This window comes from Ischnura elegans, chromosome 9 (assembly GCF_921293095.1).
Source record: "Ischnura elegans chromosome 9, ioIscEleg1.1, whole genome shotgun sequence".
Lineage (NCBI taxonomy): Eukaryota > Metazoa > Arthropoda > Insecta > Odonata > Coenagrionidae > Ischnura > Ischnura elegans.
Genome location: NC_060254.1, coordinates 53639745 through 53655683, shown reverse-complemented (window position 1 = coordinate 53655683; position 15939 = coordinate 53639745). Strand labels below are relative to the sequence as shown.

The following is a 15939-nucleotide window of genomic DNA, read 5'->3' as shown; positions in this document are numbered from 1 at the left end:
TCGCAGAAAGAAAAAGTTTGGGAACCGCTGCACTAGAGAATTGTTTTCCTTTAACCTTCATGAAAAAAATTAAGGCCTGGACCATTTTCAGAGAGATGCAATCATGATGGCCCTCAGGAAGTTCTCATAATTCCTCTTTTTTTCAGGACCCCAAGGTTTATGTGAATACAATCCTGGAGGTGCACCGAAAGTACAATGCTCTTGTGCTCACTGCCTTTAGTAATGACTCAGGTTTTGTGGCCGCTCTAGATAAGGCATGTGGGAGGTTTATAAATAGTAATGCCGTCACCAAAGTGGCCAATTCATCATCCAAATCCCCTGAACTCCTAGCCAAATACTGTGATTTGCTTCTCAAGAAGAGCAGTAAGAACCCAGAAGAAGCAGAACTGGAGGATACTCTTAATCAAGTTGTAAGTTACCCAACAAAACTTCCAGCATGAAGTTGAGATGTTTTCTTTGATATAGGTTATGTAGATTATATTTATTCTTGGAAATTATATTATACAGTATTTATTCCTGGGATTATACTGATGTACTGAGGCACCAGAAGTCAGTCAAGATTTACTTTGGCATTGCTAACACATGTAAATGTATATTGATCACATAATGTCATAATACAGAGTTCCTCAGAGAGCAGTTTACAATGTTTCTTTGTTGGCGATAATTGAAACACCACACACTTTTACAGCAGTATTATTTTTTCACACTGGAAAATGGATTCTGATTGTGTTGCTAACAGGGTTGTCATGGTGCCGGAACACTGTTCGGGCACTTGTTAACAAAAGGCATAATATTCAAATAACACTTCTTTCAATTTTGCTGCCTCAAAAATTCTAATAAATGCATTTGTAACCAAAACAATAAATTTTGTAATAAAATGTAACTAATTACTTGTAATAAAAAACAGTAATATTTCACTTCTAAAAAAAGTTAAGAAAGGTCTGCTCTGGCACTGCTAATTTTGCCATGATGTCACAGGTTGCTAACCAATCTTAAATCAACCGTCCTGTATGAAAATCAATCAGAATAGTTTCTATCAGTGTCAAATATTCATTCCCTTTTGTGTAAACTAGATATTGCCCTCTCTTCTTTCTTCTCTAAAATAGATAACACTTTCAATGGAAGCATGAGAGTAATTTATTAAAAAATAAAGAGCTGGGAAGATTATTAAGGGAACCTTGTTAACTGCTTTTTAAGGAGCTAGTCATTGTGAAATGACCCTTTCAGTATGTATTGAAATGCACAATCAATTAAATAAGAAAATCTTTACAGCTTTAAAAATGGTGCCTATGTCCACCAGGAATGCAAATAATTTTATGTGGCCTAACTGTAGGCTGTCAGCTATAACTAAATCATTTATTGACTGTTAAATTGTTCAATCTTTTGCCTCCAGAGGCCAGAGATAGTGGTATTACCAAGGTTGAAATTAGCACTCCACTCTTGGCTTTTAGGGAAAGTATTATTTTCTCTGAATGAATTTTTGGAATTTAAAACAGTCAATGATATCTTTTGTAATATTTCCTATGTGATTTAGACTGTCATACACTGCTCTGTTTAATTTAAAATAAAAATATTATATAAATATACATATCGTATTATATTTTAAAGTAAATTTCCTCTCACCAGTGAATCAAACTTCTCTATTTCATGTTTCCAGATGGTGGTGTTCAAGTATATTGAAGATAAGGATGTCTTTCAAAAGTTTTATAGTAAAATGCTTGCCAAACGTCTTGTGCAACACATGTCTGCCAGTGATGATGCTGAGGCATCCATGATCTCAAAACTTAAGCAGGCCTGTGGATTTGAATACACATCAAAATTACAAAGGATGTTCCAGGTACTTTTGTTCTTTCTCATTTCCTCATTGTTTATTATCCATGTGTAAGCTTTGTGTTGCTAAATTTCATTATGTTGTTCCTAAGAATGGGCAGGTTTGACATTTTTGTCCATTCTTGTGCCAATTCTGTTCCTGCCATTGGTTATTGGTTCTGGATCTCTTTCATTACTTATTTCTCAAAAAGCTATTAATGATTTTTATTAGGTTAGTACTAAAACTACCTGTGACTATGCATCAAAGCTAATCTGGTTGTTTTATGTGAATTATTCATAGTTTAATTTATAATTTCATATTTAAATCCTAAGACTTCCCGCCTGAAAATATTTAATTCAATGAAATGTATTTTAAATTTCAGGATATTGGTGTGTCTAAAGATTTGAACGAACAGTTTAGGAAACATTTAGTTAACTCAAGAGAGCAGCTAGACATAGATTTCAGTATTCAAGTATTGTCATCAGGCTCTTGGCCTTTCCAACAGTCTTTTACATTTCCTTTGCCTGCTGAGGTGAGTATTTTTTCTTATTTGTTTTATATGTGTAATTTTTAATGATTTTATGCGAGTAGCATTAAATTTTAGTGAAATTCTGAAATTGCATCATTTACCTTAAGTAGTCTTTTGCTGAAAGCTTAGGCTCTGAAGATATGATCATAGAAGTGGTGAATTGTGCATGTGGTGCATTTTTAAAAATAAGTATCATTTTAGTTTCCATGGGTGATAATATTTCAGAATTAAAATTTTTTATGCTTGGCTATTGTTGAGTCATTTTTATCATTATGGTATCCAACATTTTCAGCTGGAACGGAGTGTTCATAGATTTACAACATTCTACAGTGGACAGCACAGTGGTAGGAAGTTGAATTGGCTGTACAATATGTCCAAAGGAGAACTGGTGACCAATTGTTTTAAGAATAGGTAAGATAACATCTCTAAATACACGCAAGTTTTCCTATGTGTAGGATATTATAATTCTCTTTTTTCATCCGTTTTAAACTCTTGGGTGGTAATCTGAGATGAGCTAATTGACCAAATTGGTTAATGCTCCCCTTTATCTCTGTTCAAAAACTCAGGAGACCTTTTCTGGTTTAGATGTGGTAAGAGATTTACTCATCCTCATTAACACTCATCAGTCCAAAGATTGATTAATGCAGCTCTCCACTAACTTCTGCTATTGGCTAATATCTTAACACCTACATAATTCTTTGCATTCTTTATCACCTGCTGTATTTATTTCATCCATTGCCTACCTCTGCCGATCCTCCTTCCACCTATCCTTTAATGATAATTTGTCTGTCATGACAGGGCTAATTAAATTTTTCCATCCTCTACCCAAGGTTCTCAATTGACTTCACTGATCCAGTTTTTTCTAACGGTTCCCACTCAACCGTGAATAAGCTGCGAATTTAGTCTTACCGTGAAAAAACCTGGAAAAAGCAGTGAATTTCGTCATATAACCTTATAAATATCTTAAACTTGATTTTAGAACTACGATTGAAAGAGCAAAAGAAAAATTGATGTATTGATCATGCTTCAAAGTCAGTCATGCGCAGACACTGTTCACGCATTTATCTGCACACGTATATTCTAACTGCTATTATTGGTCCGTGTGCCATGACGACACATTGACCTTAAGCCTGTACCAAAGCCATAAGACTGGTAACCAAAGTGTTCATTAACCCTGGTGAAAATTCAGACAGTTCTTAATTTCCCTGGCACCCTGGTCCCTCCATTTTCCCGCTCACAAACTCTAACAAACACAAAGCCGGAGCTGAATTTTGTCAGCGACGTCAAGAGAGATAGCATTTTCATTGCTGCGTTCCCATTTACGGCGTCTGTCGCATTTGTTAAATTTTTAGTTAACCTGCGGCCGATGATCGTTACGCGATCAATATTTCTTACTAAAATGGTTTTTCTATAGACCGTGAATTTGACGACATCTAGACAGTGAAAACCTGGAAAAAACCATGAATTTTATATTTCAGTTTGGGTGGGAACCATGTCTAAAGGCTATGAATAAATGCTCTTTTTTGCATCAACCTCTTCAATGTAGGATTATTTATCAGACGATCAAGGAATGTGTTTCTTTTGAACCTAGCATTGAAAGCATCATGCTTATATAGGGAGACATGACACAGCAGACTCCTGATTAATTGGTTGTGGTTTACCCGGGTTTCGGATTAGCCATGCATGATTTTCACTCGCATTCAATTTTTCCAGCGATCTTTATAAAAAAAATATAATTGGAGACATAATCATCGGAATTACTGTATTAATGCTGGGATACACTGAGCTTATTTTTTCCATTAGAATCCCTTTCATAAAACGGAAGTGATCATGCGCTATCTGCATTCATGGGAGCACCGTGTTCCTGTTTTCCAAGCCTCACAGTGCGTGACCACACTCTGTGATGACGGATACGCGTACCACAGCAGTTGCAATGCAAGCAGCTTGTGCGAGATGTGGCTATGTGGTGTGGTGCTTGACATTGTAGTTTCTGATGTGTAGCAGTGTTTTTGAAGCATTCGTGCAAACCAATTTTCTGTATCCGTGATCACACGGCCACTGATGTGTGGCTTTCGAAACCAGGCCTTACATGGAGCATTAATAATACAAGTACAACCATGTTATTGCCACTAAAAAGATGGCGAACTAGCAAAGAAAACTCTCATCGAGTCCGAGAAGCACTCTAAAATCGCAAAATAACTGCAGAAATAATAATGTATTGTTTGTGTTAGGTAAATTATGAACATTACAAGACATTAAAGTGAAAGTTTGGGTTATCCGTGTTTTCAGATTATTCGTGCCGTATCTCCCCATCATTAGCCCGGATAATCAGGAGTGTACTGTACTTATGACTACAATATAATATTTATTTAAAATATTTATTATTGGCTCAAGTATCTGTCAATCAGTCCTCGCCAAGGCTCCTTTCTAACTCTCCTAGTTGCTCTTTTCAATCCTGTTGCTGGTTTTCCTTTCCCATCTTTTCCTATTTTTCCTAACCGTCACTTTTTTGTTTTCTTATATTTATGGCGGACATGTTTTGGCCTGAAAATTGCTTCATTTTGTCCTCATCCAAGTTTTCCTGCTATAAAGAATCAAGTTCCTAGCATGATAGCACTTTTGAATAGTCATCTCCATGATTGCTCACTATTTTCCAGTTCCAGGAAATGATATCCTCAATGGTTTGCAACCTAACTTTGTGCAATTTCAAATTCTTGGCTAAATATATAGTCGGATCCGGATTTAAGGTCTTCGCATTTAACGTTTTTCCACATTTAGCGTTTATTTTTTTGGGTCCCGATTCATTCCCTATTAGGACAATGTAAAAATTATCCGTATTTAGTGTTTCCGCATTTTGCATTTTTCCGCATTTATGGTCGTAAAAATTTGTCCCTCTCAAGATATTTTTGCCCGATTTTACGTTTTTTCATGCCGGTTCATCCAAATCTTCGAATTTATGCTCATCAACAAGAAGAGTCTCATGAAAGTTAACCTAGAGTCGATAGAATCTACCGGGGAACGCTTCTTCAACTCCTTTCTTCCGCGAGCGCAGCGCTGCGACCTTCAACTCGCAAGTTGGGTGATTTGTCTTCTCGTAACGTTTCACTCCCCTTCTGATCCAAACACCAGGCACTTTTTGTATCAGATCCGATCTAATGGAGCAAAGTCATCCCTTAATAACCTCGAACTACCTTATCCTTCACTTCTTGAACTTGACTTCGATGATACGTGACGACTGATGACACGAGTTATCCTCCGAGGGCCGCTACAACAATGGTTTTCTCGTTTTCAATTGATGGCTTATGCCCCTTTCAACTCTTCTCCCTACGGGCAGTCGATTATTAGCCCAATATTTTTTCAGTCGGCTACTTTCTCTGTTAAAAAGAGGAGGCCCAATATCAATTGCGCAGTTCACTAGAAGATTCTTTCTATAATCCATTCCAAGGTCAGTTTCCACGGAGGAACAGCGAAAGAACAGAGGAAGTGTTTCCCCTGTCATGACCGTGAGTGAGAGCATTCTTTCCCTACGGAACAACATTATTTTACATCGTAATTTAGATATCCCGGAGCCAATTTATCGACGTGCGGCTGGTTGATATCGCTGTCGATTAAAAAATATTTATTCTGGTGCTAATTAAAGTCAAAAGAGAATGACAATCGGAGTTTTGACGAACTATCACGGTCCATGACTCTAAATAAATCGCTCATGCTGGAAAAAAAATCACCGCATACTCACGGTAGAATAGATGAGCACGGAAAAATACGAAAATCCGGCAGGTATCCCTTGGTGGTTGACTTCGACATCATAACCCTGACGAAATTGCCAAACTCCAGAGGCACTGACAATTTTTCGGATGAAATCCAGTTCTGTTGAAGATTAAACTTTTTCACTCAACAGAGTTTAGCTAATCGTTATTCAAGGTCCAACCAAACTTTATTAAAAGCTGCCGAGAAACAAGGCGAGTCGGAGTCAAGGTGTTCAGCGCGCCGCGTAAGCAACTTCTCCCGGCTCCATTCGACCTGCATAAGGCCGCGGATATATGACAACGGATCTGGTGTTATCATCGAGTTGAATCACCATCGACTAGTATGCATACTAGAAATAAGATTCTATTTTTTTGGATGACCTCGAAATCCAAAATGTGCGCATAGGAGGCTTTTAAAGGCTCATAAATCCCTTGTTTCGCCGAGGCAACAGAAATCGTTAAGTTGGCAACATTCCAGAAAACCTCCCTTTTGCTGGATATTCGGTAGTTTAGAATTCGGGATTAGCGAACTTACGCTGTCTCTTTATTTCACTCATATTTATTGATGCAATGACGATTTTTGAGCACCTACTTACACCTTTCCTAATTATATTAGAAATGCTATAGTCACCACATGTCACTTTTCCAGAAATTTTTTAAAAATTTCATCGAGACCACTGAAATATGCGTAAAAATGGAATCACTAATGTCCATAATAATATTCCGTGTGGGAATGCTTTTAAGTCGATGTATATTATAATTTTCTGAAAATATTTCATTAAAACAATTGTCATCCTCTCATTACTTATTTTTACTACCCATTTTTTTAGCTGATTCCTGAAAAGTACTATCCAACCTTCATTGGGAAGAGAACATTTAATCAATGAATTTTTTACTGCATGCAGTACCTTTTAGTTACTTAAAATAATATTTTTTATTCGTAAAAAGCCATTCCAATCATTAAAGACCCTAAATCTTGAAAAAAAATGGCAGGTCCTCATTTAGTGTTTTTCCGCATTTAGTGTTTTAAATTTTGTCCCCCCTGAAAAACCTTAAATCAGGATTCTACTGTAGATTGAAACTTATTTAATTCCTCACAACTTTTTATTATGTGAGACCCAGCGAGTTTCAGCGTTCACATATCATTCTCGAGAGAAATACAACTTATTTCTCTTTGCAAGTGCGTTAATATACCTAAGGGAGGTCAAATCAGAGTTGTGAGTCTACAACCCTCATCTCTTTACTCCTCCTCATGAGATGTAGGTATATTAATGCTCTTGCTATGAAGAACAAATTGTATTTCTGCTAAAGGAGTTCCTATTGCTTCTGTCTCCACCCACTTGTCTACATCCTTCAAAAAAGTCAGCATCCATAGGTCTTCAATCAAAATCCAAATCTATTCTCTTGACCCATTCATTACTCTTTAGTACATGTTAAAATTAATCTTTATATTGCCACAACGACAGAACTCCTTTCTGCTTGTGTAGCTTGATATCTTCATTTATTTTGAGATGAAAGTTGGTGTTAACGCACAGTAAAAATTTTCTGCAAATTTCTCCCGAACCCATCCCTTGCCGCTTCATTCATAATGGTTGAAAGGAAGCTCTTCACCTCATGCCGCCTTGGCCATTACGACAGAAAAATGAATGATTACTTTTGCTGCTTGCGCCATGCTGTCAGTCACCACTGCAACATTGCTGTGTATAAGTTAAGGATTGACTGATACAGCATTTGCAGCCATGTTATAACTAATCTCAAATTAAATACGTACTAATGAAAAATGGTAAGGAATGAGAAAAATATTTGACCAAGTCGTCTAAATTTTCATGAAGTTGGCAGGGACTATGTTAATGTATGTCTACATATTTGTTTTATTTTACTGGAACATGGCTCTATTGAAAATTGTCTCCCTCAGTGATCATGAAAATGGAGAAATCATTTGCATTAGGTGGTGGCCACTCTTCTGTTAAGGTGAAGAATGTTGTGCCTCAAAGGTGATGTAATGTCAGAGAAAGTTACAACTGAATAACTCGTAATTGTGGTAAAATTAAAATGTGGGCATTTTCTCATTCGTATACAAATAATTACATCTTCAATATTTGAGTAACCCACGGATTGGTGATATGTACCCATTTCAGTACTTCCATGTTGTCAAACTATCTTTAACGTAGAAATATTCCAGCTTCAAGTTTCACTCAATGAAACTGATGTTTCTTCTTATGGTTGTGATCTTTTCTGAGTATGAATTGAATATTTGCATGCAAATATCTTTTATTCTGATGACGATTTTAAGCTGTTGTGATTCATTTTATTTTGTATGTACGTATTATATATCAAATTTAAATTGGAGGCCCTTCATTATATCTTTTTACATCTTACTGCCATTTTTGTAATGTCTAGTTTAGTTAGGGTTAAAAAGAACAAGATGCAGCCAAAATTTTAAAGGCGGAGTATTTGAAAATTACAGTGTTGCAAAGTATTGAAGTAAAAGGTAGTCACACTTTTCCACAATTATTAAATGCACACATTGCATTTTGGCTCACAGAGCTATCATCTGGTACAAGACCAGATGATGGCTCTGTGAGCTGAAACATGATGAACATTCGCATTAAATGATTGTGGAAAAGTGCAACTATCTATTATTTCAATATGTTGAACATCCACTTTATCACACCTGAATTGGTTTAACTTTTAGCAAAGTAGTTAAGAGTACTTCCTGGATGAATTCATTGCCTTTAGTAGAAGAAGCCATTGACTCGAACTTTAATGCTCAGAAAAATTTTCACCGGGTGTTAAGAAAACTGGCACTTTGAGATTTAAATATTCCATGAAATATTCATATGGAAAAGCTACATTTGAATCCCAAATATTTTTCTCTTCAGCCTGGGTTTCAATTCATTTGTACCACCCTCTAGACCCAGATGATATGTTTTGGTATACCAAGTAAAAATTTTTGTGGAATTTATAGTTTTAATCCATTTTTTTAGCCATTAATTCAGGGTTCCTCATGGCTAGTTCACAAATGAATGAAGAAATACATACATGGAATATGAGCTTCTTATTTGAGTAGCCTCCCTGCTAGTGAAAAAATATTTCTCATGATATATGTTTTTGGAGATGTGGAAGTTTTCACCGAAGTATCTTTGTCTACAAAGGTATACGCTACAAGCTTCTACGCTTCAAATGGCCGTGCTGCTGCAGTACAACACGAGCGAAAGCTGGACCCTTCAGCAGCTGCACGAGTCAACGCAGATCAAGATGGAGATTCTGGTGCAGGTGCTGCTTATCCTGCTCAAGGCCAAACTGCTGCAGGCCACTGTGGCTTCATCCCCGTCCTCCCCACCGTCTTCACCCGCCGTTGCTGCTTCCTCATCCCACTCTGCCGGTACCTCTGCAATTGGAGCCGAGGATGATGATGACGAAGGCGATGAAAGTATGCTGAATCCCAACACCCTTGTCTGCCTTTATACAGGCTACAAAAAGTAAGTGTCATCAAAATTAATGGTTCTCCTTGTACGCAATCGTTCATGAAAACAAATATGAAAGTCAAGCTACTGAATCACCTCTTAACCCTTAGACTGCAGAAACATTTTAAACGCTTGACCATTGCTCGACTACCTACAGCAGTTACCCAAAATATTTATTGCTACCAGGATATCTTGCATTTGGACCCTTCCCCTCACGTAACGATAGCTACGGGGCTTAACTCTCCCAGGCCAACCCTCACAGCAGAGTGTGCTTCCTAGAATTTCTTATCATTTTGCCCATTTTGTATTGTTTCCAACCCACTCAACGCTGTTAATGTGCCTTCGACAAGCACCAGAATGTAGGCCCATCCCTTGGTAAGAAAGAAGGAAGGGTTGCCCCTGATTTTAAGGGTCTCTCTGGGAGACACTCTGCCAGGCTAGAGGGGAAAAATATTTCTTCCTTCTCTCCTGGACAAACTGGCAGCTAAAATTGTGAAGTCACGCACCCCGAGGGTTAAATCTGGGGTTACATTCCCGTGGAGTAAAATATGCATTGTTTAAACTTATTCCCTATTTACCTGACTTTGGTGAGTAACTACCGTATATCTCCGAATATAGTCCCCCCTTTTTTTTCCAAAAATGGCCGCGGAAAAGTAAGGGGGGAACTACAATCGAGTGTAATCCAGTTTAGCATACTAAAGGTGACCATAAAGTTATAAATAACGGCATAATGGCTAATGTTCTCGTTGTCTTTCTATTTGAGTATATTTATGAGGATTATAATCGGAAATATTAGTAAATACTGCCACGTTTTACCGGAAATTAAGACAATTTTTACCACAAATGTTGTAAAGATACGATTCTTCCGATTCAAATAGCATATCGAATATACGTTTTCACGGAATCCATCGCGTAGCCGTTAATTTTTCTTGGAAAAGTATTGTTAGAATAATTCAATCGACACTGATCACTTAATGACGCAAAACAGTAAATAATTAAAATGAAAACTAAACACACACTATCATTACATTAATCGAGCACTAGAATTGAATCAATAATATATGTACCCGTCGCTCATTTAATAGTTACACAATTTAAATAATAGGGTGGTTTCCTATTATTTTTTTATTGCCTATATCGGAAGATTATTACTCCTGGAGTACGTATTTCACGCTTTTAGATTTTTAAATGACGATATCTATTTTTCGCGATTAAATGAAAAGTGAATATTTTCAAGCGCGCGAAAACGCGACGGGTAAGGAAATCTCTCCGTGTGACGTATTTCTGGTTCCCCCTCCCGTCTTGTGAGGTGACCTTGATCGAGGCTCTGAGCGCTGATACGACGCAGGCTGCTAGAGGGTAGCTGAGTGCCTTGCTGGCTGGTAGCGCTTGGCTTAAAAAAGGTTTATTAATACCTTATTAAACGAAGAAAACTTTCCGACCTTAGGCAGTTTTAATAGGTGATTATTAAGACATGTTTCCCTGAGCTCTGCGCCTCATGCATGCATTGGTAATCTCAGACGATGTATAACTCCTATCAACTCGTGTAGAAACTAGGTCCCTGTGACGTCACGTGGAGTGGCATCGCATGGGCGCCAAATTGGCCCTTTTCAAATGAGGATAAAAATGGACCATTGCCATTCGTCTAAACCGGTATTTCTAAAACGAAATAATTTGTATATTATGAATACAGTAATGGTGGGTAACAAATCGCAATCAATGCCTTTCGGTTTCTTTGATGAAGGAAACTACCCTATTGCGAAAAATAAACAGATAAAGTGAACCTTTCGTGACGATTTAGCATTTCATTGCGTCCGTAGCTATGTGCCCGTGCGGTTCGTGTTTACAACCACTGCCTTAACCGCCTTCACAGAACAAGAATGCGCAATAGGTGATGTTCATTTGTTTCTGAAAAGGCGCAATAATCGACGACTTTAAACCAGAAGCACACCAGAAGCGCCGGCATTACTGCATTTGATCGAAATCCAGCGACTCAGCATCTAAAGTGTTATCAATTTATTGAGGAATCTATTCAATTCGCCAGGGTAAGTAGGATCGATTAATTACGTCACATAACGTTTCGCAATTATTTCCGCGATATTTTCTTTATTAAAAATAATTTTACGTTCAAAAGTGAGGTGATGGATCAAGTAGAAAGATGAGGATCAATCCTGCGGCAGATTAGAGGCCATCAAAGACGGAGTTTCGATGCCAATTTCAAAATAGCCGTTGCAGAATACGCCGTAAATCATAGTATTCACAGCGCTTGCAAAGCGCAAATACATCGCGGAAGTCATTTCGGGGGTCTCGATGCGGCAGATTCAAAGAATTAGAGGAAAATATCGTCGAATTTGTGCGCAAATGCAGAGCAGAAGCTCTTTGTGTAACTTATGCAATGATTCGCGACGAGGCATTGAAAATTGATATCATATTTTTTTCAGTTTTAATGTTTGTTGGAAAAAGTTTATTTCTTAATTTTATTACTTTGATATTTGTAAGTTCTGTAGTTTAATTATTTTGCTTAGCAGGCATTTGATGGCAATATTTTTATAATATTTATAATTTATTTAACACAATTTTATTTAGATTTCCTAAATTCTTCAGGTCACTTGGATTTGTGATGACTTGATGGGTGTGTTACACTGGATCTAAGGAAGTTTCAGGGCCAAATGCAATACTGTTTATGGGCTTTAAGTTAAAGCTTATATATTGACAATGTCTGTAGTCATTTGGAAATCAAAAATATTAATAATTTGTGAATGTTTCAAAAATACAATAGCCTTGGATGCTAAAAAAGTTTTCTCATTTCTTCATTACATCTGGTTAAGGAACTATAAATTACTGATACATGCAATGGATCACAACATGTTTTAGGTATACAGTGCAACCTCGATATAACGACACCCCACGGTGCACTAATAAACACTCGCTATAGCAAATTGTTGCTTTACCGGAGGTTGAGCAAATAATAGCCAATATACCTGTTGCGAACAGATATACAGGAACAGGAGTGGTGTGGCGACAGATAACTATCTATCCGATAAACGTAAGCATAAATCCAGACGAAAGGCGATGTTTTTTTGCATCTCTAAATTTCCTTACTCAAATAACAACTAACTATTCAAACAATTTATAAGCGCCGCACTGAATAAAAATCATGCAAAGCATTGTTTCGCCAATCATTATATTTATCGAACGACAGTTTACCACATACATTTGAGACTGAGCACTCCATTAACTTCATTTCTAACAGATCGCTAGCAATTACAGAGGTTAAGGAGTCTTGATGAAAATCTTCCGGCAGTGAAACCCTCGCTATGGCGAGAGCCAACACCGAAAGGGTCTCGTAAAAACGAATTTTTTAACACGCTTATTATAGGGTCAATTGACGGTGTATCGGCTACCTCTCGTTATAGCGGGGGTGTCGCTATAGCCCGTACTCGCTTTAACGAGGTTCCACTGTAGTTATTTTGTTATGATGGAAAATATGTGAACAGATTTGTTCTTCATCTTCACAGAAAATAATAGTTTTTATCGACTCTAGAATCTTAACTTGCTAACCACAGAAAAATTGCCTTCCTTTGCATTTTAAAATTTTTCCCAAAACTGAGGTCTCAAAATTGGGGGGGGGAGACTATATTCAGAGGGGGACTATATTCGGAGATATACGGTATGTGCTCAGGCCTAAACTATTGTGTTAGCTCTTGTCTAATGCAAGCAATAATTCTGGGGTAAGGATGGGTGTTTGCCTGGTGATTTTAACTCCCTCTTTTGCAGAAGGCAACTGGTAAATTCATGGACTTCATTAAACAGAAATTAAATCACTCCTTGGGACTGGATGTGTACTTTATACAGCAATTGTATGGAGGTTTTGGGAATTGGAGTTTCTCTTGAATAGTTTTGCATTTAGGTGATATGGGGACTGGAAGAAAAGTTTATAAATTCATATCTACTCATAGAGATTTGTGTGTGAGAGGCTCTGTTGTTGTTTGTGGTATCCATAGAGAATGCTATAAGAAAAGAACCTCTACAGTTGCCTGCAGTAGTATATGGTGTATGCCTATGTACAACAAGGTAATTATTTGATGTTTTGAAAGGTTTTTACATCTTGTATGTTTTAGAATTTTATTCTAAATTTCCCAATCATGTATGTGCATGTTTTTAAAACCAGAAAAGTATTCTGATTAGCAAAAATTAAGGATGGGTCATTCCACCTTATTGTTGGTTCTGACTCCAGTTATGTTCTTGCCACCTGTTCTTGGTCCTGGTTTTGGTTCTTAATCAAGCTTTTCCTTTCGGTTGCTTAATTTTAGTTAGCTTTTTATGATTTTCATTGAGGCATTAAGAAAGCTGCCTAAAATAATGCATAAAGTTATCTTGCTTGGGATTTGTTCCAAAGCATCGCTCAATTTAAATAATTTTATGTAAATTATGCTGAAGAAAGTTTTCAAGTTGGGTTTTGTTCCAATTATTTCCATATTGATTATTTTTGTCTTTGGAACTGAAGTCAAGAAGTGATTGATCCAGGCATTAAGAAACAGAATGGACCCATCCCCTGTGAAAAGGACTTTCATTAACTTGAAAATCTGTATGATGCTGGCCTTAAGCTCTTTCAAGATCCTTGTTTGCATTTATTCATGAGTAGATTCTTCTTTATTAAAGTATTTTAAAATATTCTAATGAGCTATCATGAAAAAAATACTAAAAACTTGAATCAGTCTTTAAGAAATTTTTTCTTTGTTTGAAATTTTTGGTGCAAGCATTCATGCATTCTTACGAGAAATTTTCAAATTTTGATATGCTTTGAATAATATTCTGTGATGGTGGATGAAGCCAAAAAATAAATCTTTATTTTTCTTGAATTAGCGTATTTGACAGCTGTGAAATCTGAGCAATTGTATATGCATAGTTTTTCATAAGCCATAATTCATAAGTGCAAACATTTAAGTCATTCAGCTGCCCTGGTTACATTGCCCCATCTCTAGGCTTCATCCCTGTACTGTTATCTATATAAGTCCACATTCTAAATCATTGGTCATAAAATTCTAGACCACCAGAGAAGTTTTATATGCTTGTTTTCTTCATGTCTTGAGCATTTTTTGCTCTATACTTTTGTTTTAGGTCTGTTCTGTACTATTCTGGTCCTATGAATTAATCATAATTTTTTATTCTTTTTTAGCAAAAAACTCCGTGTTAATATAAATATACCCATGCGGACAGAACTTAAAGTTGAACAGGAGACAACTCACAAGCACATAGAAGAGGACCGAAAATTACTTATTCAGGCTGCCATTGTTCGAATAATGAAGATGAGGAAAGTCCTAAAACATCAACAACTAGTAGCAGAAGTTCTGAACCAACTATCATCACGCTTCAAACCTCGCGTCCATGTTATCAAGGTAATTCCATTTTTATGTGATCCAATAAACCAATAACATTTTTGAATGATTTTGAATCATTCTTAAATTTCATCAGTTCTATACTTGTGGAGAATTGCTTCATGATAAATAATTCAGTGAATTGAGAAATTCCATAGCATTCCGGGGTAATCTTAATTAAAGATAAACGAGTTAAGAATGCATGCTGAAAATGAAATTTAATGGCACTTTTCCTCAGCATTAGCTGTTCGTTAGATAACTGTTTGTTCATTATCAGGTGCATATGATGTGAGGTTTTGTGAGCTGAAAATGTACCTTCTGGAGTAGGTATGCAGAAGGAGTAATGGGTCTGGTCAAACTTAATCGCGATTCAACAAAAGAATTTGGTAGATGAAAAGGAAACATTAGTTATGATGAAAAAAATTACCTTATTCAGGCATTCTTTCCTATGTTAATATTTCCTATGTTTATGTAAGAAAAGAAGAAAGTTGCTCTCTCCTTTAATTTTTTTTTCGTAGTAGTTGTTGATGTCATTAAAGTACTGGTTCAGTCATGTATTCATTCAGGGAGAACCTTTCATTGATGGAAGGAGTTCCTCACAATAGTATAATCAACCACACAACACCAAGGAGTAGCAGAGAAGTGGTAACTCAGTTTAAATGAGTTCCTGACATCACCAACTCATATGGGAAAGGCCTTTAATTTTTTTCAGAAATTGCATAAGGAATATGTGGCAAATCTAAAAATAGAATAATACAAGTTTCTTTATTTACCAAACTATTGCAATTTTCAATTTAAAATAAATGTGTAGAAGCCCATTAGAATAGAATAGAAAAAATATTATTGTAAAGAATGCATGGGACATTGTAGAAGTGAACTTATAGGAAAGTGCCACCTTGTTTCATTGCCAATTTAAATTTTGTTAGTGGGAGGTGTTACTGTCACTACCAAAATTGTAGAATGTTGAATTTAAAGAATTAGTGTGAAATTCCTCAGAAGTTCCACATAG

At 36.6% G+C, this 15939-nt stretch overlaps 1 protein-coding gene across 2 annotated transcripts in view; it reads left to right on the top strand.

The window, feature by feature from the left end:
• The window catches only part of LOC124166114 (cullin-1), a 34855-nt gene that overhangs the window by 16920 nt on the left and 1996 nt on the right, over nucleotides 1-15939 (top strand). For both annotated transcript variants that reach the window (XM_046543770.1, XM_046543769.1), the window contains exons 8-13: nucleotides 147-410; nucleotides 1658-1837; nucleotides 2193-2342; nucleotides 2632-2750; nucleotides 9241-9567; nucleotides 14732-14951. In XM_046543770.1, coding sequence (XP_046399726.1) covers nucleotides 147-410; nucleotides 1658-1837; nucleotides 2193-2342; nucleotides 2632-2750; nucleotides 9241-9567; nucleotides 14732-14951 — 1260 coding nt within the window. The remainder of the gene's footprint in view (nucleotides 1-146; nucleotides 411-1657; nucleotides 1838-2192; nucleotides 2343-2631; nucleotides 2751-9240; nucleotides 9568-14731; nucleotides 14952-15939) is intronic.